Source organism: Mustela lutreola, chromosome 2 (assembly GCF_030435805.1).
Source record: "Mustela lutreola isolate mMusLut2 chromosome 2, mMusLut2.pri, whole genome shotgun sequence".
Lineage (NCBI taxonomy): Eukaryota > Metazoa > Chordata > Mammalia > Carnivora > Mustelidae > Mustela > Mustela lutreola.
This window is the reverse complement of record NC_081291.1, coordinates 26,914,588-26,940,555: the sequence shown is the minus strand read 5'-3', so window position 1 is coordinate 26,940,555 and position 25,968 is coordinate 26,914,588. Positions and strand designations below refer to the sequence as shown.

Sequence of the window (25,968 nt, the reverse complement as noted above, 5' to 3'; positions counted from 1 at the left end):
GGAAACAAACTACTGAGACAGGCAGCTCCACAAAAGAACCTCAAGAACACAACACCCATGCGAAGAGAGCCAGATACCAACGACGACCTATATAACACGAAAGCATTTCTGTGAAAGTTCAAAAAAAGGTGAAACTGTAGAAATAGAAGACAGATCTGTGGTTGTGTGGGGCTGGGATTTACTGGAAATGGGCAGGAGGGAACTTTGGGGAGCGGCAGAAATGCTCTACAACTGGGTTGTGGCAGGGTGCCCAGCTAGGTGAATTTGATGGTAGGTAGATGATACATACCTCAATAAAGCAGTTAAAATGGATTGATTTAGGGAAAGTGTATATAAGAATACTCTGTGCTCATCTTATTTTTCTATAGATTTTAAATTATTTCAAAATAAAATATTAAAAGTGGGATGGGGCACCTGGGTGGCTCAGTGGGTGAAAGCCTCTGCCTTCAGCTCAGGTCATGATCTCAGGGTCCTGGGATCGAGCCCCATGTCGGGCTCTCTGCTCAGTGGGAAGCCTGCTTCCCCCCCTTCTCTGCCTGCCTCTCTGCCTACTTGTGGCCTTTCTGTGTCAAATAAATAAATTTAAAAAACAAACAAACAAAAAACAAACACTAATTCTAAGGGATACATGCACCCATATGTTTACAGCAGCATTATTTACAGTAGCCAAGATGTGGAAACAGCCCAAGTGTCCACTGATTGATGAATGGATAAAGAAGATGTAGTAGATACATACAATATTGCTCAGCCATAAGAAAGAATGAAATCTTGCGTTTTGCAATGATGTGAATGGAGCTAGATAGAGAGTATTATACTAAGCGAAGAAAGTCAGTCAAAAAAGACAGATACCATATGATTTCACTCATATGTGGAATTTAAGAAATAAAACAAATGAACAAAGGATAAAAGAGAAACAATCAAAAAACAGACTCTAAACTGTAGAAAACGAACTGATGGTTACCAGAGGGGAAGTGGGGGGAGGGGTAAAATTGGGGATGGGGATTAAGGAGGACCCTTGTGATGAGCACTCTTATGTGAGCACTGTGGTATGGAAGTGATGAGTCACTATATTGTTCACCTGGAGCTCTTATAACACCGAATGTTAACTAACTGGAATTAAAATTTTAAAAAATCTTGGGGCACCTGGGTGGCTCAGTCAGTTTAGCGCCTGATTCTTGATTTCGGCTCCTGTCATGATCTCAGGATTGTGAGTGAGCCCCACATCAGGCTCTGTGCTGGGTGAGGAGCCTGCTGAAGATTCCCTCTCCCCCTCTCCCTCTGCCCCTTCCCCTCTTTGCCTAATAAAAAAAAAAAAGAAAAAAAGAAAAAATTTTTAAAAATCTTTAAAAAAAGGATTTAACCACTGGTTATGTCATTTTTGTGTAGGAATATAAAAACTTACCCAAACATATTAATAAAAGTCAGTAAAATAAAAAAAAATTAAAAAAAAAAACAGAATGGGGGCACCTGGGTGGCTCAGTGGGTTAAAGCCTCTGCCTTTGGCTCAGGTCATGATCCCAGGGTCCTGGGATTGAGCTCCGCATCGGGCTCTCTGCTCTGCAGGGAGTCTGCTTCCTCCCCTCTCTCTCTGCCTGCCTCTCTGCCTACTTGTGATCTCTCATTCTCTGTCAAATAAATAAAATCTTTAAATAAATAAATAAATAAATAAATAAATAGAATGAGTAAATCTGTGTGGGCTGGTATGAAATTATTTCGAAGATACATCAGTTCACACCTATGTGAAGTAATGTGAACAGTGTCACTATGCATGTCTGAAAACTTTACAGATACAACGGATCTCTGCAGAAACATGTATGCTCAGCACAGCAGTGAGTGGACAATGGCCCACTGTCGGTTGGCGGGAATGAAGGTTTGCTGGCACTCTGCGTTGCCACTTGTTTGTGTATTGTCCGTGGCTACTTTTGCACAACAGCAGAGCTTGGGAGTTGCAACAGAAATAGTAGGACCCATAAAGTAAAAAATATTTGCTATCTTGCCCTTCACAGAAAACACGTCAATCCCTGCCTTAGAAAAATGGAAGAAATGTTCACAAGACAGCAAGAGCTTCCTCAAGGAACTGGGATCTAGGATGGAAAAGGGATCAAATTTTCATTACAAACCTTTTTGTACTCTTTTTTTTTTTTTTTTAAGATTTTATTAATTTATTCGACAGAGAGAGACCATAAGCAGGCAGAGAGGCAGGCAGAGAGAGAGAGAGAGAGAGAGAGAGAGGAGAAAGCAGGCTCCCTGCTGAGCACAGAGCCCGATGCGGGACTCGATCCCAGGACCCTGAGATCACGACCTCAGCCAAAGGCAGCGGCCCAACCCACTGAGCCACCCAGGCGCCCCACCTTTTTGTACTCTTTAAAGTTGTTTTTTTTTTTTTAATGATTTTATTTGAGAGCAAGAGAGAAACAGATAAAGCAAGCATGAGCAGGGGGAGGGGCAGAGAAGCCGGCTCCCTGCTGAGCAGGGAGCCCCAAGATGGGGCTGGATCCCAGGGCCCTGGGATCATGACCTAAGCTGAAGGCTGATGCTTAACTGACTGAGCACCCCCAGGAGTCCCTCTGTAAAGTTTTTTGTACTCTGAGACTACATGGCTTTGATTAAAGTAGTTTGTAAAAATTATTTAAGATTGCCATTCATTTTATTTACTTTATTTTTTTAAGATTTTAAAAACTTTAAAAAGGTTTTATTTATTTATTCGTGAGAGAGTGAGAGAGAGAAAGAGCATGAGAGGGGGAAGGGTTGGAGGGAGGAAGCAGACTCTGCTGAGCGTGGAGCCTGATGCAGGACTCGATTCCGGGACTCCAAGATCATGATGTGAGCCGAGGGCAGATGCCTAACTGACTGAGCCACCCAAGTGCCCTTAAGATTTTTATTTATTTATTAGAGAGAGAGAGAGAGAGAAAGCAAGCATGGTGGGGGGAGGGCAGAGGGAGAGGGAGAAGCAGGTTCCCTGCCAAACAAGGAGCCTGATACAGAACTTGATCCCAGGACCCTGGGACTATGACCTGAGCCGAAGACAGCAGCTTAACGACTGAGCCACCCAGAAACCCTGATTTCCTTTCATTTTAAAAGATCAACACCACTGCTCTCAGCTCAAGAGAATGCTGCCCTCTATAATCACCAGCATCTGCCCCAGGTGTGTTTTACGTCCTCCTGGTATCAGAAACCAGCCAGTGAGGCTCCCTTGATAAATCACCTCTTGCTTTTTCTCAGAGGCCAGTGTAGCTGGCACAGGGACACACTCGCTACACGCTACAGGGACATGTGCCCCAGGGACACACTCGCTACATACCTGGTCTTGTTTCCCCCAAATGATCTGTGTTGGAACCTTGATCTTGTCCATGTTCTGATGGAGGGAGTATCTCGACTTCTCACTGACGATTTCCAAAAACACTTTGCAGAAAAGGAAAACAAAGTGAGTACACGCTGGGCTGTGCCAGCAGGCATCTGGACTCTACTGAGTTTGGGGACAGCCCCAGACAATGGTCAAGGTCTCAGGAATGTAAAATATAGAAGCCAGCTGCCCATAAAGCTTCACTGGTCACAAATGCCAAGCTTAAACACAGCTACTTACGCTTTCGGTAGAAGTTGTTATGAGGAATACGGACATCAACAAGGCCTTGCAGGATCTACGGAGAAGGGAGCCATGGTTAGAAGGCAAGAGATAGTGTTTCCTCAAGCCCCCCGTGGCTCCGGGACAGTGAAGGAAATGAAGTCCGGCAACGTAAGGCACTGTCAAGGTTTTAGGGCCCACGGTTCCAAATTTCCACCACGGAGTAAACACTGTAATTGGAAGTGAGGGTCATCTGATGGTTCTCCTTTGTAATTAGGCAGGAACCCGGGTAATACTGGGAAGCCAAAGCATGTAAAAAATCTGACCTGGGCTCACAGCCGCTTTATCTTGAGATATTCTCTGCTTAGCCTAAGATACAATGAAGGTTGGAAATAATATCAAGGAACTGTTTAGGAACATCCACATGCAGAACAAGGTCTATTAAAAAAAAATCAAATTATTAGGGATGATGGGCCTCTTGAACAATAGAGATTAACTATTTAAACAATTCTGGGATGGGTTCCACAGTCCTTTGTTTATTATTTAGTGTTATCTTTCCTTTCCTTTTGGAGGGCTGGTGAAGGTTGCACCAGCGTGGGCAGGGTGATCTCCTGGACCCAGGATCCTGACCCAGAGACTGGCTGTGGGAAGAAGGAACACAGCCCTCCTCTTCCTCCTGCTGCAGGATCCCCTCAGCACTGGCACTCCTCTCAGCTACCTGGGAATGGTGTGAGCTCCCCACATGCACGCTGAGGAGTCCTGTGCATTGACCGAAGGGGGAAAATCCAGCCAGAACTGCTCTGAACCAACCCTCTGGAGCATGACTAGGAGGCGACCATTCTGGAAGTGAAATCCTGGAGGTGAGACCAATGGCAAGTCGTCCAACACACTGCGCTTGGCATCAGCCATTCTGTTTGCTCTACTCTGTATCCTGCACCCACACACATATCCATCTTGCATCCTCTACTTCTGCTCTACCCACCCAGCCACCCGTCTTGCATCTCTGACTCACGTGTTCATGTATCTCTCTATGCACCCACCTGCCTTGTACCTACCCATCCACCATCCTCCATCTTGCTTCATGCAGACATCCAGCCATTCGGCCATCCTCTATCCCTGAATCACACATGCACGTCTACTGATACACCCTCTATCCTGCATCCGCCAATCCACCTGCCTTCCGCCCCTGCGCTCTCCAGGCATCCTCCCATCCATCCAACCAAGTACTCAGCCCTTCATCTCTCCTGCATCCCGAAATCACCTGTGCACGTACATGCAACAATTCATGCGTCCATCTGCTCCGTGGCACATCCATTCTCCACCTCTGCCTCATCCGGGCATCCGCCCTCCCTCTGACCACCACCCCCCTCCGCCCCAGTTTGTTCCGAGGACCTATTTCATACAAGCAGTGTGCAAAAGGCTGCGGACAGAGCAGGCCGGTAAGACAAAATCCTTGATCTGACTGAGGTCAGAGTGGAAGACACAGGCAAGTAAACAGATAAACGTAACATGACACAGAGTGCTCGGGTGCTCCTGGTCTCCTAGGAGGGAAGACTTCGAGAGCTGCCACTTGCTTTCTCCCAGTGTTTTCACATTCCCAACAGCTTAAAACATGGAATCTCCTAAAGCACTGGTTGGCCACTCTCTTCTCGGCAGAGAGCATGGCTGGGAGGGAATCAGTGCAACCTCACAACTAAAAAGATTTCAGGGCTAGAACGTACCACAGAATCAGATTCTGGGTGCTTCTACACCCACTAACTGAGTTGTGTTCAGGCCTTCGGCATAGAGCCCAACTCCCTCAACTTCTAGGAGGTTCCACCCCACCACGAGGCAGAGTCCAGTTCCTACACTAGAAAGCGATTAGCTGCCGTTATGAAATTTAGCCACACAATCTCGTCTCTTGGTTCCCACACCACCTCCTTGGATTCCCGGCTTTATTCAGCCCGTGACCTTTCACATCATCCTGGCTGATGGCTCTAACCGCACAGCTCCGGGCCAGACGTCCCTCAGCAGCGTCTGCATATGCAACCATCTGCTTGACATCTGCACCCGGAGGCCTCACAGACAACCTGACCACGGCCAAACTGGAGCCCTGAGCTTGTCCCCAGCACCTGTCCTCCCTCTTTCCTTCCCCTACTCAGAAACTGCTGCCTTTATCCAACTCAAGCACCGAAGTCACCTGGGCGTTCTCACTGCCTCTCATCCCCCACTGCCAATCTGCCAGTAAGGCCTGCCTATCATCCCTCCCAGAGCGGCTTGGGTCTCTAGTCTCCACTGCCCCCACCCTCGTCTACACCACTGTCCTCACCAGGCCACGGGAGCACCCCACTGGTTCTCTGCTTCAGTTTGTGCCCCCCACAGTCCCTCTTAGGAGAACTCCAGGCTCCTTCCCGAAACCTGGAAGGTGCTATGTGATCTAGCCCAGTGGTTCTCCAAGAGGCTCCTGGGGTTCATGAGGAATTCTGAACAAATTGATTATAGTTCAAGCTAGTTCCTCTGTAATGCTGCATGTTACTTGCCTGCTTCACTTTCATGCTCTCAGAAGCACTGTTCCTCAGAGACTACCTGTCAAGGGACAGCGCCATGATGCTGGTAGCTCATGGAATGAGGGCCTGTATGCTCTTGTGTCTTACCTTCTTCTGAGTTTTACTTTCTGATACGGTAAATAGCAATAGTCAGAACCCCTACAAATAAAGGCTCTTTGGGATTCTTAGCATTCTTAGGTGTGTAAAGCTGTCCTGAAACTAAAAAAAAAAAAAAAAAAAAAAAAACAAAGAAGAGAAAAGAAAAAGAAACAAGTCCCCACTGTAGCCCTTGCTCCCCTACTCTCGTTCTAGATAGAGCCAGACCCCCTGGCCTCCTCCTTCCCTTGAACTTACTATGTTTTTCCCACCTCCACCCACAGTAGCTCCTCAGAGGGGCTTGTCAAATTCTCCCCTGCCTCCCTGCTTTCAGTCACTATACCATCTTCATCTCCTCCCCAGGACTTATCACCATGTGTACGGATATGTTTACTCATTAGCCGTCTGCCTCCTGCCCTGGCCTGTGTCTGCCCAGGTCCCCCCTCGGTCTTCTTTCTTCACCACTGTGCCCAAACACCATGCCTGACCTGCCGCAGGCACAGGACAGACGGCCACCAAATGACTACATAGAGGACTACGAAAGGGAAGGTCCTCCAGCTGGAGGAAGGGCGCCAGCTGGCCGCCCGAGCCTTTGGCAGAGGACAGGCATCTTGCTGCTGGAGCACGGTACCTGCTGGGGCACCTTGAAGCGGACATAGGAGCAGAGCTGGAGCATTTCACTCATCTCTTCTGGGGTGGATGGGATCAAGGGGATCTTCTCCATGGCGGCGGAGTCCTGCAGTTCTTTGAGCCGCTGCACAAACTGATTATCAGTTGAGTACTGTAGGCCTGCGGGATTCAAACCAAAACAGCTTGGCAATGTAGCTACCTTCTTACCAACTCCTATTATTATATAGGAAACTTACAATAGCAGCCCAGGGCTAACATATTTCAGGTGTTTTTTACCAGATTTCTTTTTCATTGGTATTGCCATCCTTGCTCAAAGTCAAAATCCCACTCTGAGAAACACAGAAAAAGACTCCTTCAGGATGGTTTAGGGACTGGTTACTCAAACTGTGGTCCACGGACCAGCAGCAGTGGAAGCCGTAGGAAATGCAGAATCCCAGACCCCTTCCAAAGTCTCTTGAATCTGAATCTGCACTTGAACAAGCTGCCGGAGAGGCACGTGTATGATAGAATTTAAGAAGCATCAGTTTAGGGGCGCCGGGGTGGCTCAGTTGGTTAAGCGACTGCCTTTGGCTCAGGTCATGATCCCGGAGGCCCGAGATCAAATCCCGCTTCGGGCTCCCAGCTCCACGGGAAGTCTGCTTCTCCCTCTGACCTTCTCCCCTCTCATGCTCTCTCTCACTCTCTCTCTCAAATGAATAAGATCTTTTTTAAAAAAAGAAAGAAAAAGATCAGTCTAGAAGACAACTTGCCCAAGCCCCTTCACGAAGAGGAGAGCTGATAAAGTACATTATGGGAAGAGAACACAGGACTGGAGTGACCAACGCCTCCTTCCCTGGGCCTGGAGCCACTTAGCAATATCTTTTTTGGGGTTAATACATAAACGAGAGGGAGGAAGAGACCCCTGTTAGCTGTCCCCCATGATGGTGCCACAGCTTCCCTGTGCACAGCCACTCTTTCTCCAGACAGCATTAGGCGCTCATTGAGACCAAACACCTTTAAGGCTGGCCATTGTTTCCTATCTCCCTGGAACAAGACACGAGAGAATTCACACGAGCTGATGTGCATGGGAGGGCAAAACTCATTTTCACTTCCAATACTGAGCAAAAGTCTAGGTGTTTCACTTAGCTGACGAGATACATTTCATAACGCAAGCAGTGACTTCAATACTGTGCTGTAGAAACCCACACTTTATAAACCTCCTACATTCAGCAGTTCCTTTAAAGCGAGCACAAGCATCATGTGGCTTTTGTGATGCCATGGTGCAGATTACATGATCTATTTCCTTTCACTTTAAAAATAATCCTAGATTAAATGTCATGTGGTATCCTGGATTGGCGCCTGGAACAGAAAAAGCACATTAGTGGAAAAACGGATGAAATCCAAACAGAGCCTAGAGTTCAGTTAATAGTGTTGGTCTCTTAGCTGTGACAAATTTACTGGGCTAAGGTGCGCCATTAACAATGGGGGAAGCTGGGTGAAGGGTCTATGGGACTCTCTGTATTATCTTTGCAACATTTCTATAAATTTAAAACTCTTTCAAAGTAAAAAAGCTTATCTTTCCACATGCAATCTTAATTTATTTTTAATCAATTAATTAATCAAGTGCATAAGTAGGGAGGAGGGGTGGGGGGAGAAGGAGAGAATCTTAAGAAGGCTCCACACTCAGTGCAGACCCAGATGCGGGGCTCAATCTCAAGACCCTGAGATCATGATCTAAGCCGAAATCAAGAGTCAGATGCTTAACTGACTGAGCCACCCAGCTGCCCCCAAATAATCTTAATTTTAAATTTCCCATTAAAACGTAGGTGTGAAACTCAACTCTGAGGAAATAAACATACATTCAAAAAAGCCAGTTAGATTTGACCTTCCTAATAACTTCTATAGGAGCCGTTTCTCTGATTCTTAAACTTTATAACTAAAAGACCAAATGAATTCAGACACAGAGCTTAGAGAAAGGAGAAAAGAAAATGCTTCGGGAGGTTTTGTTTTGTTTTTAATATTTTATTTATTTAACAGAGATCACAAGTAGGCAGAGAGGCAGGCAGGGTTGGCGGGGGGGGGGGGGCGGGGGGAAGCAGGCTCCCTGCTGAGCAGGGAGCCCAATTCAGGGCTCAATCCCAGGATCCTGGGATCATGACCTGAGCCGAAGGCAGAGACTTTAACCCACTGAGCCATCCAGGCACTCCGCTTTGGGAGTTTCAATTTCAACGTCCTCAACAGACGTGAAAGCGATTTTGGTGACTAAAAGATTTTATTTTACTTTATTATTATTATTTTTTTAAATATTTTATTTATTTATTTGACAGAGAACACAAGTAGGCAGAGAGGCAGGCAGAGAGAGAGAGAGAGAGAGAAGCAGGCTCTGCACTGAGCAGAGAGCCGGATGTGAGTCTCGATCCCAGGACCCTGGGATCATGACCTGGGCCGAAGGCAGAGGCTTTAACCCACTGAGCCACTCAGGCGCCCCTTACTTTATTTTTTTAAAGATTTTATTTATTTATTTGACAGACAGAGATCACAAGTCATCAGAGAGGCAGGCAGGGAGAAAGAGGAGGAAGCAGGCTCTCTGCGGAGTAGAGAGCCCGATGTGGGGTTCGATCCCAGGACCCTGGGATCATGACCCGAGCCGAAGGCAGAGGCTTTAACCCACTGAGCCACCCAGGCACCCCGGTGACTAAAAGATTTGATAAGGTCAATTTACTTAGGTTTCAGTAGAAGGTGTGACAGCAGGTTCTAGCAGATAAAGGAGGTAGAGCATAAGAGTGACATGTAAGAGGTAGTGGACAATAAAGGATTTCCAAAAAGCCCCAGTTTGGGTTCTGGAGTCAGACAGCCTAGGATCCATTCCTATCATAGCTCTAGCAGAAATGTAATTTCTTTGTGCCTCAATGTTCCCACCTATAAAATGGGCATACTTCCTTGATCTGGATAGTAATTACCCATGAAAAAAGTCCTTGAGATATACACTTACGATTTGGGTGATATACTTTGTGTAAATCAAAATCCAATAAAGTACCAGAGAGAGAGGGAACAGGAGAAGGAAAAAGAAAATTAAGATTTTTCTCTCTAACACATTATCAATCCAAATTTGAAGACTTCTATTAAAAAAATGAATTTTAAAAATCCAACTTCAGGGGTGCCTGGCTGGCTCAGTCAGTGGACTATGTGACTCTTGATCTTGAGATTAAGTCTGAGCCCCACACTGGATGTAGAGATTACTTAAAAAAAATACAATCTTTTTTTTTTTCCCTCCCAATAAAATCCTTTAAAAAGCTCAACTTCAAATTGTAATTTCTGGAGACATATTACAGCCCAAGTTGACATGTATATACATAAAAACACAGAAACTAAAGTTTGTTGATTTCTAAAAAAAGACCCCGTCATGTATCAAGATTACTGAGTTTTCAGCAGAAAAGGAGAAAGGCATAAGAGTACTTTCATCTTATAAGGATATGGCAAGAATTAAATCCATATAAAGACCTTAGCTTGTAAGAGCTCAATAAATGTTGGATGTTAGGGGCACCTGGGTGGCTCAGTCAGTTGAGCTCTGACTCTTGGTTACAGCTCAGGTCATGACCTCAGGGTCATGGGACTGGAGCCCGCACTGGGCTCCATTCTGAGCGTGGAGTATGTTTATCCCTCTCCCTCGGCTCTTACCCCTGCACACACTCTCTCTCTTTCAAATAAATAAAATCTTAAAAAAATATGTTGGATGTTAATATTATCATTATAATTCAAAGTATTTATATGCTGCAAAGTACTAGACACATTTTAATTAACTGCCTTGAATCCTTTGTGGAACAAGGCTGGCTCTAGATTTTAAAAGTTAGGAAGGTTATGATTATGGTTATACAATTCCTGTTGGTTCGTTATCACTAAAGCATTGCACCTCTCTAAAGTAGACACTGAAAACATGATGCTATAAGACAGTGCAGGGATGGCACTGGCTCCTTAAGAGTTTCAGAACCCTCCGCGCTCAAGTCCTACACAGGGCTACTGCAGCCTTGAAACTTACCAGCAGGGCACACAAGAGAAAGGCTGCAGACATCTGATGGGTAGTAAGCAGCATAGACTCCAGCCACGTGGCCACCCATGGAGGTGCCTATCAGGTGGAAGGGTTTTTTGTTCAGCTTGAGGCATTCTACAAACTAGGGAGGGAAATGAGAAGGAGATTTGGTCACAAAGCTACAGACAATAACAAAACTGATTACACAGCGGAATACCTCTGAAATCTACTAGATCCATTATCCAGACAAACCCTGTGGCATATCATCCTTTTACATAATCCTCTTTACCTGGCACAGGTCATTGAAGGGTCATTTATAAGTATAAAATCGACAAGGATTCCCCTAACTCATGAGCCAGCAAACTTTTTTTTTTTTTTTTTTAAACAAAGGTCTCAAGGAAAGTATATTTTTTGCCTTCTGGGTCATGGGTTCTCTGTTGCAACTACTCAACTCCAGTATTGTAACACAAAAGTGGCCAGAGGTAATATGTAAATGAATGAGCATGGTTATATTCCAAGAAAACTTGGCTTACAAATATAGTTGCAGGCCAACCAGGGTTTGCTGACTCTTGTCCTACATTCAAAGCCCTTCCCACCCATCCACCCATTTCATATAATAATCCACTTCTCTGTTTATTTAACTGTCTGACCATTCATCCCACCATTCTACCAACCATCCACCCATCTAAAAAAATATTTAATGGATATCTACTATGTATAAGGAACTATGGTCAGCTCCTGAGGATACAGCAAAGACCCCAACAGACAAGGTCCCTGACTTCATCAGAATACACACTTTAAAGGGGGGTTAGGCTGGGCGCAGACATTAAATAAACATCCTCGTCTGGGGAAAATTCATAATGCCTATCTGTAACTTATAGATTACTAAATTCTGAAGTGGTTCATAAGCCCCATGACCTTGAAAGCCCAGTCAGAGAGAGGCTGAAGCTAGATGCTAAAATAGAACAAAATGCAAAGAGCACTGTCCCCATCCTCCACAACTAGGCAGAGGGGCTATCATTATGTTGTGTCATGTAGGTGTAAGCAAAAAAAAATAGACTCTAGGGAAATGGTCTTGAGGATTCTAAATTCCTTTTTTAAAGAGCTAAAAAAATGTCCATATCCTATTTCTTGAGAAGTAACCAAAGCAGGCTTCCAGAACGGTCTGCCGTAGGTCCTGGTCCTTCAGAGCAGACCAGTGATACCACTGGTGTGCCATTTTTTTTTTCTTAAAGATTTTATTTATTTATTTATTTGACAGAGAGAGAGAGAGAGATCACAAGTAGGCAGAGAGGCAGGCAGAGAGAGAGGAGGGGAAGCAGGCTCCCTGCTGAGCAGAGAGCCCGATGTGGGGCTCGATCCCAGGTCCCTGAGATCATGACCTGAGCCGAAGGCAGAGGCTTAACCCACTGAGCCACCCAGGTGCCCCAATACTGGGGTGCCATATTGTGTGCAAATATCTGCAGTCAGAATGCACTGAAGGCTGGTTACAAGTCAGCATGGAATGCTCTTCCTTGGGCTCCAGATTTGGGCACACGAGGTGGGTAAGACACAGTCTGAGCAATCTTCGGCAGAGCCTCCTGCTTACCTGGTGTATCCTCTTTACTTGTCCGTCTATGGACAGATCATCCAGGGAGGATCGGGTGGTGCCCTCATGTCCCGGCATGTCCACGCAGACCAAGTGCAGGTTCTTTGGAAGGAACTAGGGACACATAGGTGCAGAGAGTCAGGCTGTGGTGTGCAGGACATGTCTGTCCATTCTTCTAAGGAGGTGGCCCTCACTTACGGAGTGACCTGGACAGCCATCCCTGGGGATGTATGGGTCTAGGCTACCCAGTGTCTTACCCTAGTTACATCTGATGTGAGTGAGCACTGCCGGGAGCCTCATAGGGAGCCAAGGCCCTCAAAGACCAATACAAAGATGAGAGGGGACTCAGGGGAAGAGGGAGACCAAGGTTGGGGTAGCAGGCTTGAGTCTCTTGCTCTTTCTTTCTTTTTTTTTTCTTTAAAGATTTTTTTTCGGAAAGATTTTATTTATTTATTTGACAGAGATCACAAGTAGGCAGAGAGGCAGGCAGAGAGAGGGGAAGGGAAGCAGGCTCCCTGCTGAGCAGAGAGCTTGATGTGGGGCTCGATCCCAGGACCCTGGGATCATGACCTGAGCCGCAGGCAGAGGCTTTAACACACTGAGCCACCCAGGCACCCCTATTTGTGCCACTTTTAAGCAGAAGCTGAGAACCATGTGTTATCAATACACAAATACCAGTTACACCAAAAACATCTGAGGTGGGCCGGGAAGTGAGAGGTTCCTTCAGGCATGAGGAGGACTGTCCTAACAGTGGAATTTGGGAGTGAGAACAGAAGCAACTATAGGATGGGTGAACCTTTTCCCCCTGGTGCAGGTCCTACTTGGAATCATTCAGGTATGGTTCTGCTTGAGGTGGGAGGCGGGGGCTCGTTCTTCCCGAGACCTCTCCCAGGCCCAACCTGCACCAGCGGGTCACTTATCAAGCAGAGCAAGTTGCCACACGCACGGAAACCAGGACAGAAGGTGAGGGATTTAGAAAACTACCTCAGAGAGCGGTCAGATCAAGAGAGTCTCTCTAAACGACTCAGGAAAATGAAAACACAAAAACAAGAGCGAAAAACAGAAGTAGGAGGGGGGGGAAGGGAGAAGAACAACAAAAAGGGGGACGAGGGAAGGAAGAGGAGACACTGGAGTACGGAAGAAGTGATTTTGCTCAACCCGATCTCGATCGTCACGACAAGTTCTAGAGGAAGTGGAGTGTCAGAAACGTTCCCTAAGAAATACTTGTATGGTGAAATGATCGCTAAGGTGCAGATTTTACAAGGAACACTGAATTCAGTAACTTTTGTCTGACAAAAGGATTCAAATAATACAGTGGACCCTCAGACAACATGGGTTTGAACTGTGCAGGTCCACCTAGACGTGGATTTTTTTCCCATACAGCGCAGTACATGTATTTTCTCTTCCTTATGATTTTTTCTTTTTTCTTTTCTTTTATTTATTTATTTGAGAGAGACAGAGAGCACACACAGGCAGGCGGAGCAGCAGGCTCCCTCTGCTTTTTCCTCTCTCTCTGAGGGAGAAGAGGGAGAGAGAGAGAGAAGGAGAAGCAGGCTCCCTGCCAAGCAGGATACCTGGCGTGGGCCTCGATCCCAGGACCCTGGGATCATGACCTGAGACAAAGGCAGATGCTCAACCAACTGAGTCACCCAGGCACCCCTGATTTTCTTAATAACATTTTCTTTTCTCTAGTTTTACTGTAAGAATATAGTATAGAATACATATGACATACAAAATATGTGCTAATTGGCCATTTATGTTATTGTTAAGGCTTCTGATCAACAGTAGACTGTTCATAGTTAAATTTGGGGGGAGCAAAACAGCTATACATGAATTTTAGACTGCATCGTGCATGGGCTCCCTTAATACCCATGTTGTTCAAGGCTTAACTGTATACCACATTAGTTTGTGTGTGTCTGCGTGTGTGTGTTTTTAAGTGAGCTCCACACCCAACACGGGGCTTGAACTCACAATCCCTGAGGGCTAGAGTCGCGTGCTCTACTGAGTGAGCCAGCCAGGTACCCCTATGCTGAATTAGTTTTCAGATGATTTGAGCCACAGTTCTGGGTTCCCTTGGCTTTTCATCATTGCTGAGGACATCTCATTCAAGTGGACACCCTTTTCTTTACTGAGTGACACTCTGTTGAGAGAGAAGAACCTAGAACGCACCTTGACCACGCTAAGCCACATATCCTTGTGTGCAGAGAACCCATGGAGCATGAGGATGGACGGTTTGTGCCCAGGCCTGCCCCGGAAGGAGTAACAGAACTGATAGTCTTCATGGTAAACGTAGCGGACCTGCATCCCCAGCGTTCTCCGCCAGTACCTGGGGAGGAAAAAAAGAAAGGCGAGACAAAATCAGCAACCTCCAGAGAAGGGGCATATGCCCTGTCCACAGTCCTCCATCATGCAGAGACAAACCCGTCTCCCAGCTGCCTTCCTCCTCCTCCTCCTCCCAGCCGGTCTCTGGAGTCCCCCGATCCCCTCCCCAGCTTTACCCTCAAGGAACACTAAGTAGAACCATTCCAGGAAGCACCTTAAATAAATATTCTGGTATGTACTTTTCTGATACTTCTAACTAGGAGGAGAAAGAAGAGTGTTTTCTGAAGGAGCATGACACATCACAGCCTTTTGTTAATCTATATATTTACATCCCTATTTTTAGCAGTTTGAATGGTGGTGTGATCTCTCCAGCTGCCAGACTGGCCTTTCTCTGCCTCGCCTGCTTGAGCTGCAGCTGAATTCAAAGTGGCTGGCGGTAAGGCTGGGAAGAACTCGGGAAAGGCCAAGAAAAAGGCAGTTCCCCTCACACAGAGCCGGCCTGCACTTCCCGGTGGGCCAGATTCACGGGCCTCTGAAATCCAGGATGAAGAATCACGAACACTACCCATGTAGGACCATCCCAGAGTAAGGATCTCACTGCAGAGGGGCTTTGCTGGGCAGGAAAGGCATCCCAAGACTTAAAGGTAACGCCGCTCGCTCTCTGTGGAGATGAAGAAGCAGCCTCTCTCACCAAGGCTACGGGTGGGGGTGGTGTCACTCCACACATCCACAAATCTCTGCCTGGGGAGAAAGGACGACAGAAGACTGTCTAAAGGGTGCCTGGAGTCCTGACGATTTTCAGGACCAAACCCTCCGACAGCTGTCCGGAGCTGGTGAGTCCATGGACTCCATCTCTGCGAAGAACACAGTTTTGTCCTTTTGTCATTCCATTTGAGCAAGCGGGAAGTTACATTAACCCTCCAGCCAACCAAATTTCTGCTTTTGAGTCTTAACTTTTTTTAAGTGTTACTGTGGCTTCAAAGAAGCTATTGATTTTGAACCAGTGGATTTTGATTGAGTGGACTGGATTTTAACTGTGATGCAGAAGTCATAGTAACAAACATTTGTGTTTTTTTTTTTTTTAAAGATTTTATTTATTTGACAGAGAGAGAGATCACAAGTAGGCAGAGAGGTGGGCAGAGAGAGGGGGGAAGCAGGTTCCCTGCTGAGCAGAGAGCCCAATGTGGGGATTGATCCCAGGACCCTGAGACCATGACCTGAGCCAAAGGGAGAGGCTTAACACACTGAGCCATCCAGGTGCTCCTAAACATTTGTTTTTATACAGACATTATTTCCACGCTGGTGGACAAGCTCAAAGAGGCTCATAACCTATCTCCCAAATATATGTACATATTTAAGTATTTAAAAATATATGTTAATTATATATATATTATCTGTATAATATGTATATTATTTGTATAATATAGATATTAATATATGCTGGTTTCTTCCCCCTAGAGATTTTGAGAATGAGAACTTGACTGTTTTTTTTTTTTTTAAGATTTTATTTATTTATTTGAGAGAGAGAGAGAGAGCACAACAGGGGAGAAGGTCAGAGGGAGCAGCAGACTCCCTGTGGGTTGGGAGCCCGATGTAGGATTCGATCCCTGGACTCCAGGATCATGACCTGTGCTGAAAGCAGCTGCTTAACCAACTAAGCCACCCAGGTGCCCTGAGAACTTGACTTTTTTAAAAGACTTTATTTATTTGAGAGAGAGGGGGAGATAGTGAGAGAGAGCACAAATTGAGGGGGAGGGACAGAGGGAGAGAGAAAAGCAGGCTCCCGGATAAGCAGGGCTCCTCAGGACCCTGGGATCAAGACCTGAGCCAAAGGCAGACACTTAACCGACTCAGCCACCAGTTCTGGGGAACTTGACTCTTAGGGACTATCTGCATCCGTCCTCTGCTTTATTCCTCACAACATATGGCAGCTGGTTGACAGCTCAGCGTCTGTCCGTTACGTAAGACTTGGCAGTGCTGGAGTTTGGCCCAAATTCGATTTCAGTATGGAATTAGCAACAAATTGAACTCTCTGCATGAAGAATCTCTCCAAGATGAAAGATAATTAATTCAATCAGGGATTCACTTTGCGGTACACTTTGCACCAGAGAGGTAGCCAAGTCTTACAAAAAGCAAATAGCTTTCACGGCGTAAATAAAGGGAGAAAGGGCTGAGGACATATATTAATATTTACTTGCATCTGCAAACAAAACGCATGAGGGCACACACCAGACACTATGAAGGTGAGGATCTGGAGTGGAGGCGGGGGTTCTACTGAGAAGTAGCTGGAAAGGGAACAGGGGTAGGAGGGAGACTTTTACTGCTTTCCTTTTTCAATGAAATGCATTCCCTATTCAAAACATTAAAAATAACACTGGCTAGCTTAAAAGCCCTTATGACAAAGCAAGCATATTTCAAAATTCCAAATCATGACATATGACACAAGTCCATTCTTCATTCGTTCATTCATTCATATCCCAATTCATTCATTTCTTGACTCTATGATCTTTTTTAAAAAATTAAAGTATAGTTGACATACGATGTTTTATCAGTTTCAGGTAAACAACATAGTGCTTGGATAATTCTGTAATGACTCTGTGCTCACCACAATAATACAACACCATGTAACAGCATACCGTTTTTACAGTATTCCTGACTATGTTCTCTGCTGTACTTTCCATCTCCATGACTTCTTTACTGTATAACTGGAATGTGTTACATCTTAATCCCTTGCACCTGTTTGGCCCATACCACCCACCCACTTACCCTCTGGCAGGCACCAGTTTGTTTTCGGTATTTATGATTCCGTTTCTGTTTTTTGTTTATTTGCCTTGTTTTTTAGATTCCTTACATAAGTGAAGTCACACGGTGTATTTCTCTTTCTCTGTCTGACTGAAATATCACTTAGCATAATACCCTCCAGGTACCTACATGTTGTTACGAAAGGCACGATCTTTCTTTTTTAAGGCTGACCGATGCATACTCCATTACATACACGTACACTCCTCCAGGGTCCAGACCCTTCATCCTCTAAGTCTCAGCATTACTAGGTTATAAGAACCTCTGGAGAAAAGTACTTCAACATTTCTTTCCTTTTTTTTTTTAAATTATGGTAAAATACGCATCAGAAGATTCACCATTTTAACCACACAATTCGGTGGCATTAAATACATTCACAATGTTGTACATCAGCCATCACGATCATCATGTCTAGAACTTTTTCATCATCCCAAACAGAAATCCTATAACCCTTAAATAATAATCCTCCATTCCCCTCCTCCCCTGAGCTCCTGATAACCTCTGTTCTACTTTCTGTCTCTATGAGTCTGCCTATCCTAGATAGCTCATATAAGTAGATTCACACAACGTTGCTCTTTTGTGTCTGGCTAATTCCCCTAAGCATAATGAGCTCAAGGTTCATCCGTTTTATAGCAGGTGTCAGAATTTCATTCCTTCTCAAAACTGAATACCATTCCACTCTATGTAGATACCACATTTTTATCATTCATCTATTGATGAGTATTTGGGCAGTTTCGGGTTTTTGGCCGAGTAATACTACTGTGAACATTGATATACAAATATCTGTTTGAGTCCCTGCTTTTAAGTCTCTGGGGTATAGACCCAGAGGTAGAATTGTTGGATCATAAGATAGTTCTATGTGTCATTTTCTGAGGAACTACTAAATGTGTCCACAGCAGCTATACTATTTCACATTTCTAACGGCAAGGAACAAGGATTTCTCTATATCCTCAACAACACTTATTTATTTTTTAACAACACTTATTTTCCATGTTATTTTCCATTTTTAAAAAAATAGGCACCCTAAAAAATATATAGAGAGAAATGGCCACCCTAATGGTGGCTCACTGTGGTTTTGATCTTCAAGCCCCTAATGACTAGGGTGTTGAGTACAGATCTCTTTCTATTGAGATATAAGTGACATACTATAATAGTCACCCTTTTAAAGGGTACAACTGAGGATTTTTTTTTTTTTAAGTATATTCACAAAGGAGTGCAACCATCACCACTACCTATATCTGGAACATTTTTATCAAAAAGAAACAAGACTGCACTGTATACTTTAAAATGGGTAGAATGGCAAATTTTATGTTATGTACATTTTACTGCAACTCAAAAAAAATCTACACTGCTTAGCACTCACTCTCCATTGCCCTCTCCTTATAGATCATGGCGACCACTGGTTTCCTTCATGTCTCTTTGCATTTACTTTATGGATTTGCTTATTCGGGACATCTCATATAAATGGGGACACATTCCGCATGTGGCTTTTTGTGTCTGCGTTATTTCACTTAGCATAATGTGTTCAAGTTCATCTACGCTATAGGATCTATTAATACTCATTCCTTTTTTTTTTTTTTTTTAAAGATTTTATTTATTTATTTGACAGAGAGAAATCACAAGTAGATGGAGAGGCAGGCAAATTATAATCCATCATATGGATATGCACACTTGGTTATCTAGTCTCAGTTCAAGCTAAATAATGCCATTACAAACATTCACGTACAACTTTTTCTCTGGACATATGTTTTCAGTTCTCTTGGGTGTTCTCAGCTCACCTAGGAGTGGAATTGCTGGATCGTATGGTAGCTTTTTCTTAAGAAACCTTTTGAGGAACTGCCAGACTGCTTCCCAAAGTGGCTGCATAATTTTATATTCCCACAAGTAGTACACGAGAAGTCCAATTTCTCTACATCCTTCTTATTTTTTAGAGAAACCTTTAACTGAAATATAAATCATATAGACAAGTACACAAATTTTAAGTGTACAGTCTGATGAATTTGCACAAAATGAATGAACCCGGCAGCTTGCCACCAGATCAGGACCAAGAATATGGCCAGCATCCCAGGTGCCTATCTTGTGCCTCTCCCCATTAACTTCTGCCTCCATTCATCTCTCCAGGACAGTTCTGCTGTTTCAGAACTTTATCATATGAGAAGTATTTGTATCTGACTTCCTTCACTCAGTATTATGTTTGTGTTGTAGAATCTAGCACAAGTTCTCTCCTTCCTACTGAATACTATATGAATGGCGGTACAACTATACCTTTATTTATGTATCTGCTATGGTATTAATAGACACTGGTGTTATCAGTTTGGAGGTACTATAAATGAAGCTGCTATGTAACATTCTTTTATACATCTTTTGATATCTCTCTTTCCACATATACGTGTGTGTATATATACACACTATACACATACTTCTCTTGTGTGAAATGAGGGGGGTCCTGTTGACAAAAAGTTTTCCAAACCAATTCATACTTTAATCAACAATATGCCAGATTCTAGTTGTTGCACATCCACATGGGGTTGAAAAGTATTTCCCCCAAATTCATGTCTATCTGGAGCCTGTGGATGTGACCTTATTTGGAAACAGCATCTTCCCAGATATAATTGAGTTGAGCTGAGGTCATACTGGATTAGGGTTGGCCCCAAATCCAATATGGCTGGTGCCCTTATTAAAAACAAAGGGAAATGGGGGCGCCTGGGTGGCTCAGTGGGTTAAGCGGCTGCCTTCGGCTCAGGTCATGATTCCAGGGTCCTGGGATTGAGCCCCCACCTTCAGGCTCCCCACTCAGCAGAGAGCCCGCTTCTCTCTCTCTCCCTCTGCCTGTTGCTCTGCTTACTTGTGCTCTCTCTTTGTCAAATAAACAAATAAAATCTTAAAAAAAAAAAAAAAGCGGCGAATTAAAAAAAAAAAAAAAAAAGGGAAATGTTGGGGCATCTGGGTGGCTCGGTAGGTTAAGTGTCTGCCTTTGGCTTGGGTCATGATCCCAGGGTCCTGAGATCGAGCCCTGCGTCAGGCTCCCTGCTCAGCAGAGCTTGTTTCTCCCTCTCCCTTTTCCTGCTGCTCTGCTTACTTGTACTCTCTCTGTCAAATAAATAAATAAAAATCTTAAAAAGTTGGGGGGGATGTAGACCCAGAAACACACCAAAGGAACACCACCAAGTGACATACAGAGGTAGACAGTGGAGTGACACATCTACATATGAAGGACACAACTACAAGTCCAGGAATGTCCAGGATAGCTCGCAGTCAGCAGAAACTAGGGAAGAGCCACTGAACAGATTCTCCCTCAGAGCCTCCAGAAGGAACCGACCTTGCCAACACCTTGGTTTAGTATTTCCAACTTCCAGAACTGTAAAAAGATACATTTCTATTGTTGTTGTTTTAAATTTCTGTTGTTTTAGGTCACCCAGATTGTAGCCATTTATCACTAGGATATGAATACAACATCCTTGCCCATTCTTGGAATTTTAACCTGTTTCACTTTAGCCATCCTGGTGGGTAGAAATGGCCTCTCGTTTTTGCCCTGTATGACCAACGAAGTTGAGCGCCATTACATATGTTTACTGGCCATCTGGATAACCTCTCTTGTGAGGTTTTTCCATGTTTTCTTACAAAAGCTTTTTTGTTTCATTTGGACCTAGAATCCACCTGGATTTGATTTCTGTGCATGGTACAAGGCTGTATTCTTTTTCACAGCTGCGTTACAAATTATCAAGCTTAGCAGCTTGAAACAACACTCATTTACTAATTCACAGTTCTGCAGGTCAGGAGTGAGCTTAGCCGAGTTCTCCTCTGAATATCAAAACCTGAAATCAAGGCACCAGCCACTTCTGATCTGAAAGGTCTGGGAAGGAATCAGCTTCTAAGCTTATTATTTAGGGGTTATTAGTAGAATTCAGTTCTTTGTGGCCTAGGATTGAGATCCCTGCTGTTTTGCTGGCTGTCAGCCAGGGGCTGTCTACTCCTAGAGCCCACTGCCATTCCTTCACCTGGGGTCTCCAACTCGCCATCGCACGGAGTCCTTCTTGTGCTTCGAACCCCTCCACTTGTAAGGGCTACTATGACTAGATCAGGCCTCCTCAGGTAAATCTTGTCTTTAGTCAACTATATATAACATAACGACCGTGGGAGTGATTTGTCATCATATTCACAGGTTCCGTGGATGAGAGGGATCTTTGTGGGTCTGGCTAATTCTGCCTACCAAACGGGTCACGATGAACTTTTCTCCCAGATGGGTATCTAGTTGACACAGCCCCCTTCCCCTGCTGCAAAGCAGCACTACCTTTATCCACGAAGAGACTGTATCTATGTGCATCTGCTCCTGGGCTCTCCTGACCCACTGGTTTGCCCTTCTTAGTGCCAATATTACGCTGCCTTGATTCACTGTTGCTTTATAATTAGGTCTGACAGCTGGTCATGTAAATTATCTCACATTGTTCCTCTTCAAGACTGTCTTGTTTAATGGGCTCTTTGCTTTTCTTTATAAATTTAAGAAGCAGTTTATTAAATTCCATTAAAAAAAAAAAACAAAAACTGCTGGGGGTGCCTGGACGACTCAGTTGATTGAATGTCTGCCTTCAGCTCAAGTCATGATCCGTGGGGTCCTGAGATGGAGTCCTGTATTGGGCTTCTTGCTCAGCCGGGAGTCTGCTTCTCCCTCTCCCTCTGCCCACCTGACCCCCCGACCCATGCTCTCTGTCTCTCAAATAAATGAATAAAATCTTAAAAACAAAACAAAAAATACTCGGTGCCTCAGTGGCTCAGTTGGTTAAGCAACTGCTTTCAGCTCAAGTCATGATCCCGGAGACCTGGGATCAAGTCCTGCATCGGGCTACCAGCTCCATGGGGAGTCTACTTCTCCCTCTGACCTTCTCACCTCTCATGCTCTCTCTCACTCAAATAACTAAATAAAATCTTAAAAAAAAAACAAAAAACAAACCAATCTGCTGGGACTGTAAATGGGTGCATACTGAATTACATATCATTTTAGGGAAATCTGACAACCCAGTGATAAGAAAGTCTTCCAACTCACAAATACTGTCTATACCTCCATTGCTTTAGGTTCCAAATTTCTCTAATACTTCATAGTTCGCTGTCCAGAGGCCTTCCATACTGTTCTTTAGATTTATTCTTGGGTATTCTGAATTTGTTGATACAACAGTAAATAGAATCATTACATTTTTTTTTTCATTTTCTATTTTTTGTTGCTATCATATAAGGATATAACTGATTTTTGTTCACTTATCTTGTATTTAGCAACCTTCCAAATTCACTTATTAATTCCAAAAAATTATCTATAGATTCCCCTGGGCTTTCTATGAATACAATCCTGTCACCTGCAAACAATGTTCGTTTTCTTTTTCAATTCTTGTCCATCTTTTTCTATTTAGGACTTCTTACCATTTTGTCACCACTTAGTTTCCTCAGGGAAGATCCCAGGAGAGGCTGCTGGGATTAGCCCACACTCTTCTGGGCATCCGGCAGAGCAGCTTGGGTTGTCTGGGAGGCCCAGCTAACTCTACCTCCTGCTCCTCCCGTTCACGTAGCAACCCTGAAAATTAACCTGACCAACCTCGCTCTGCAGAGTGAATTCACTGGTGGTCATTATGCCTCGTTGAGCAAATAAAGGTGTTCGGAGGAGGAGCTGTGGTTAAGGGATGTAAATGACTCATGGTAAAGCTGTTCATCCCAAGCCACCCACTGTGTAAATGTCACTTGCAGTGAGGTGAGATGAAGGAAACAGGCTGTGCATTTCCAAGGGGGCAGGAGGAGGAGGAAATCACAGGATTTCCAACAGCCCTCTGCAATGGCATCACGGGTTCTAGTACCATAAACACCTCATGCCACAGTTCAACCTGGCACGAACCAAAACGTTTTCTAGGATTTTCATTCTCTCCAACCAGCTGGGTTTCTTCTTAGCTTATGTGCCTGAGTTCATAAAATCAAGAACACTGTGTTTGTCCTCTGGCTACAGCTCTGAGCTGAGTGACAGGCATGGGCAGGCTTTAAGATCACATGTATCTATGCTGTCATTTTTTTTTTTTAAGATTTTATTTATTTATTTGAGAGAGAGAGAGAGAGAGAGAGAACACAAAGGGACAGCAAGAGGGAGAAGTAGACTCCCCGTTGAGCAGGGAACCTGACGTGGGACTGGATCCCAGGACCCTGAGATCATGATAATGACCTGAGCCGAAGGCAAATGCTTAACCCACTGAGCCACCCAGGTGTCCCTATGCTGTCATTTAAATAAGGGACTGAATGCTCTGCTCTGTGGGACCTCTCAAGATTTTAGTGGCATTATTTGTTAATAAAAGTGAATTATTTGCTATGTGGCATTATTCAAAATAGGCAAAATGTGGAAACAATACAAATGTCCTTTTTTTTTTTTTAAAAAGAGTTTATTTATTTATTTGACAGAGAGAGATCACAAGTAGGCAGAGAGGCAGGCAGAGAGAGAGAGGAGGAAGCAGGCTCCCCGCTGAGCAGAGAGCCTGATGAGGGACTCGATCCCAGGACCCTGGGATCACGACTTGAGCCGAAGGCAGTGGCTTAACCCACTGAGCCATCCAGGCACCCCACAAATGTCCTTTTAAATACATAGCATGTTGTATAACCACAGGATGGACTAGAATTCAGCCGTAATAATGAAATACTGACACATGCTACAACAAGGATGCACCTTGAAAACACACTAAGTCACAGAAATCAGACATCAAATGCCAAAATTGTTTGATCTCATTTATATGAAATGGCCCCAACAGGCAAATCTAAAGAGACAGAGATATAATTAAAATTGCCAGGGCATGAAGGGACGGGGAAACTGTGAGTGACTGCAAACAGGTACGGAGGCTCCTTTTGGGAAGATGGAAGTGTTTTGGAATTAGATAGGAATTAGATAGTGGTAATGGGTGCACAACACTGTGTGTGTGTATATATATTTATATATATACTTGTTTTAAAAGAAGTTTTTATTTTTAATTTTTTTTTTTTTTTTTTTTTTAAGTAATCTCTACACTCAACTTGGGGCTTGAACTCATGATTCCGAGATCAAAAGTCATAGGTTCTTCTGACCGAGCCAGCCAGACGCTCCAATGCCACGAATATACTAATACTACTGAACTACACACTTTAGGATGGTGAATTTTATGTTGTGTGAATTTTAATTCAATAAAAGGTGAATTATTTGCTATGAGGTTATTTTTCTTTTCAAAGCTCCAGTGTCAAAATTATCCTGACACTCCTGACTTTGAAAGCCTTCTCCCTGACAGCCCAAGGAAGCTGCCGGGCTCCATGTGTGGCGGGTGGGATCGGCACACCTGTCTGCAGCCATATCCACGGTGACGGGCCCCACCACCAAACTGCATTCTCTGCTTGGACTGGAGTGAGGAAAGATGGCATCTGTGTGTGGAGGGCCAGGGTGACTCTGTGAAGCCCCAAGGGGCCCACGGCTCTGGGCTCTTCATGGCAGGGGTCACACAGAGGCCTTGGCCCCCAAGCTCTCTGGCAGCTGGTGCTGCAGGGCAATCACACGGAAACAGCCAGAATCTCAGCTTCGTCAACGCAGAGGTAGGTCGGTGGGCCCTGGATGACCTTCTGACAGGGTCACCACGCTGCCCTCCTACCCCCTCCCATCCAAGAGGGAGTGGGACAGTGCAGGATGAAAAGCTCCCTTCTGTTCAATTAGCTTCTTTTCAAGGATCAGAGCCTGGCTGGCAGGCGGAAAATTCCACACTCCAATGAAACAAAAGGGAGCCAGAAAGGAGAGCAGATAAAGGGCACGAGCTGAACGCAACCTCACTGCGTTCTTTCCTGAGTGCAGAGAAGGCGAGTCTAACTGCTGGAGTCCCGGTTAAATCCCAGTGTGCTGCCCTTCTCCCTGTGGCACAGAGAGGAACCAAGGCTATTTGGGGACTGCCTTCGCCAGGGGACACACACCATGGGGCGTGAGGGGTGGTTTTATTTGGTAAATGGACCATAGCACGAAAAGTCACTGAAGCACATCATGAGAAATCTAATCTCCTTTCAACTGCTAATCTTCTGGTTCCATCCAGGAGGAAGGCCCTGTTCTGGCTGCTACATCATTCACACCTCTCTGGACTTTGTAACAAAGAGAAAGGACACACAGAATCCTTGGGAGACTAGAATTTTAAAACGCCGTTTAATGGCATTGTGCTCATTTTCACTTTTTATTTTTATTATTTTTTTTTAGATTTTATAATTATTTGACAGAGATCAAGAAAGAGAGAGAGAGAGAGAAAGAGTGCATAAGCAGGGAGAGCTGGCAGGCAGAGGGAGAAGGAGAAGCAGGCTCCCTGAAGAGCAGGGGAAGCCCGATATGGGACTGGATCCTAGGACTCCAGGATCATGACTTGAGCCAAAGGCTCACCCAACTGAGCCAACCCAGCCACCCATCATTTTTACTTTTAATATT

General features: G+C 44.7%; 1 protein-coding gene across 1 annotated transcript in view; it reads right to left on the bottom strand.

Moving 5' to 3' along the window:
• Nucleotides 1–25,968, bottom strand: part of ABHD6 (abhydrolase domain containing 6, acylglycerol lipase) — a 53,237-nt gene that overhangs the window by 6,832 nt on the left and 20,437 nt on the right. Inside the window, exons 4-9 of the mRNA XM_059161315.1 lie at nt 14,577–14,733; nt 12,408–12,521; nt 10,829–10,961; nt 6,815–6,972; nt 3,584–3,638; nt 3,302–3,402 (exon numbers count right to left, since the gene is read on the bottom strand). Coding sequence (XP_059017298.1) covers nt 3,302–3,402; nt 3,584–3,638; nt 6,815–6,972; nt 10,829–10,961; nt 12,408–12,521; nt 14,577–14,733 — 718 coding nt within the window. The remainder of the gene's footprint in view (nt 1–3,301; nt 3,403–3,583; nt 3,639–6,814; nt 6,973–10,828; nt 10,962–12,407; nt 12,522–14,576; nt 14,734–25,968) is intronic.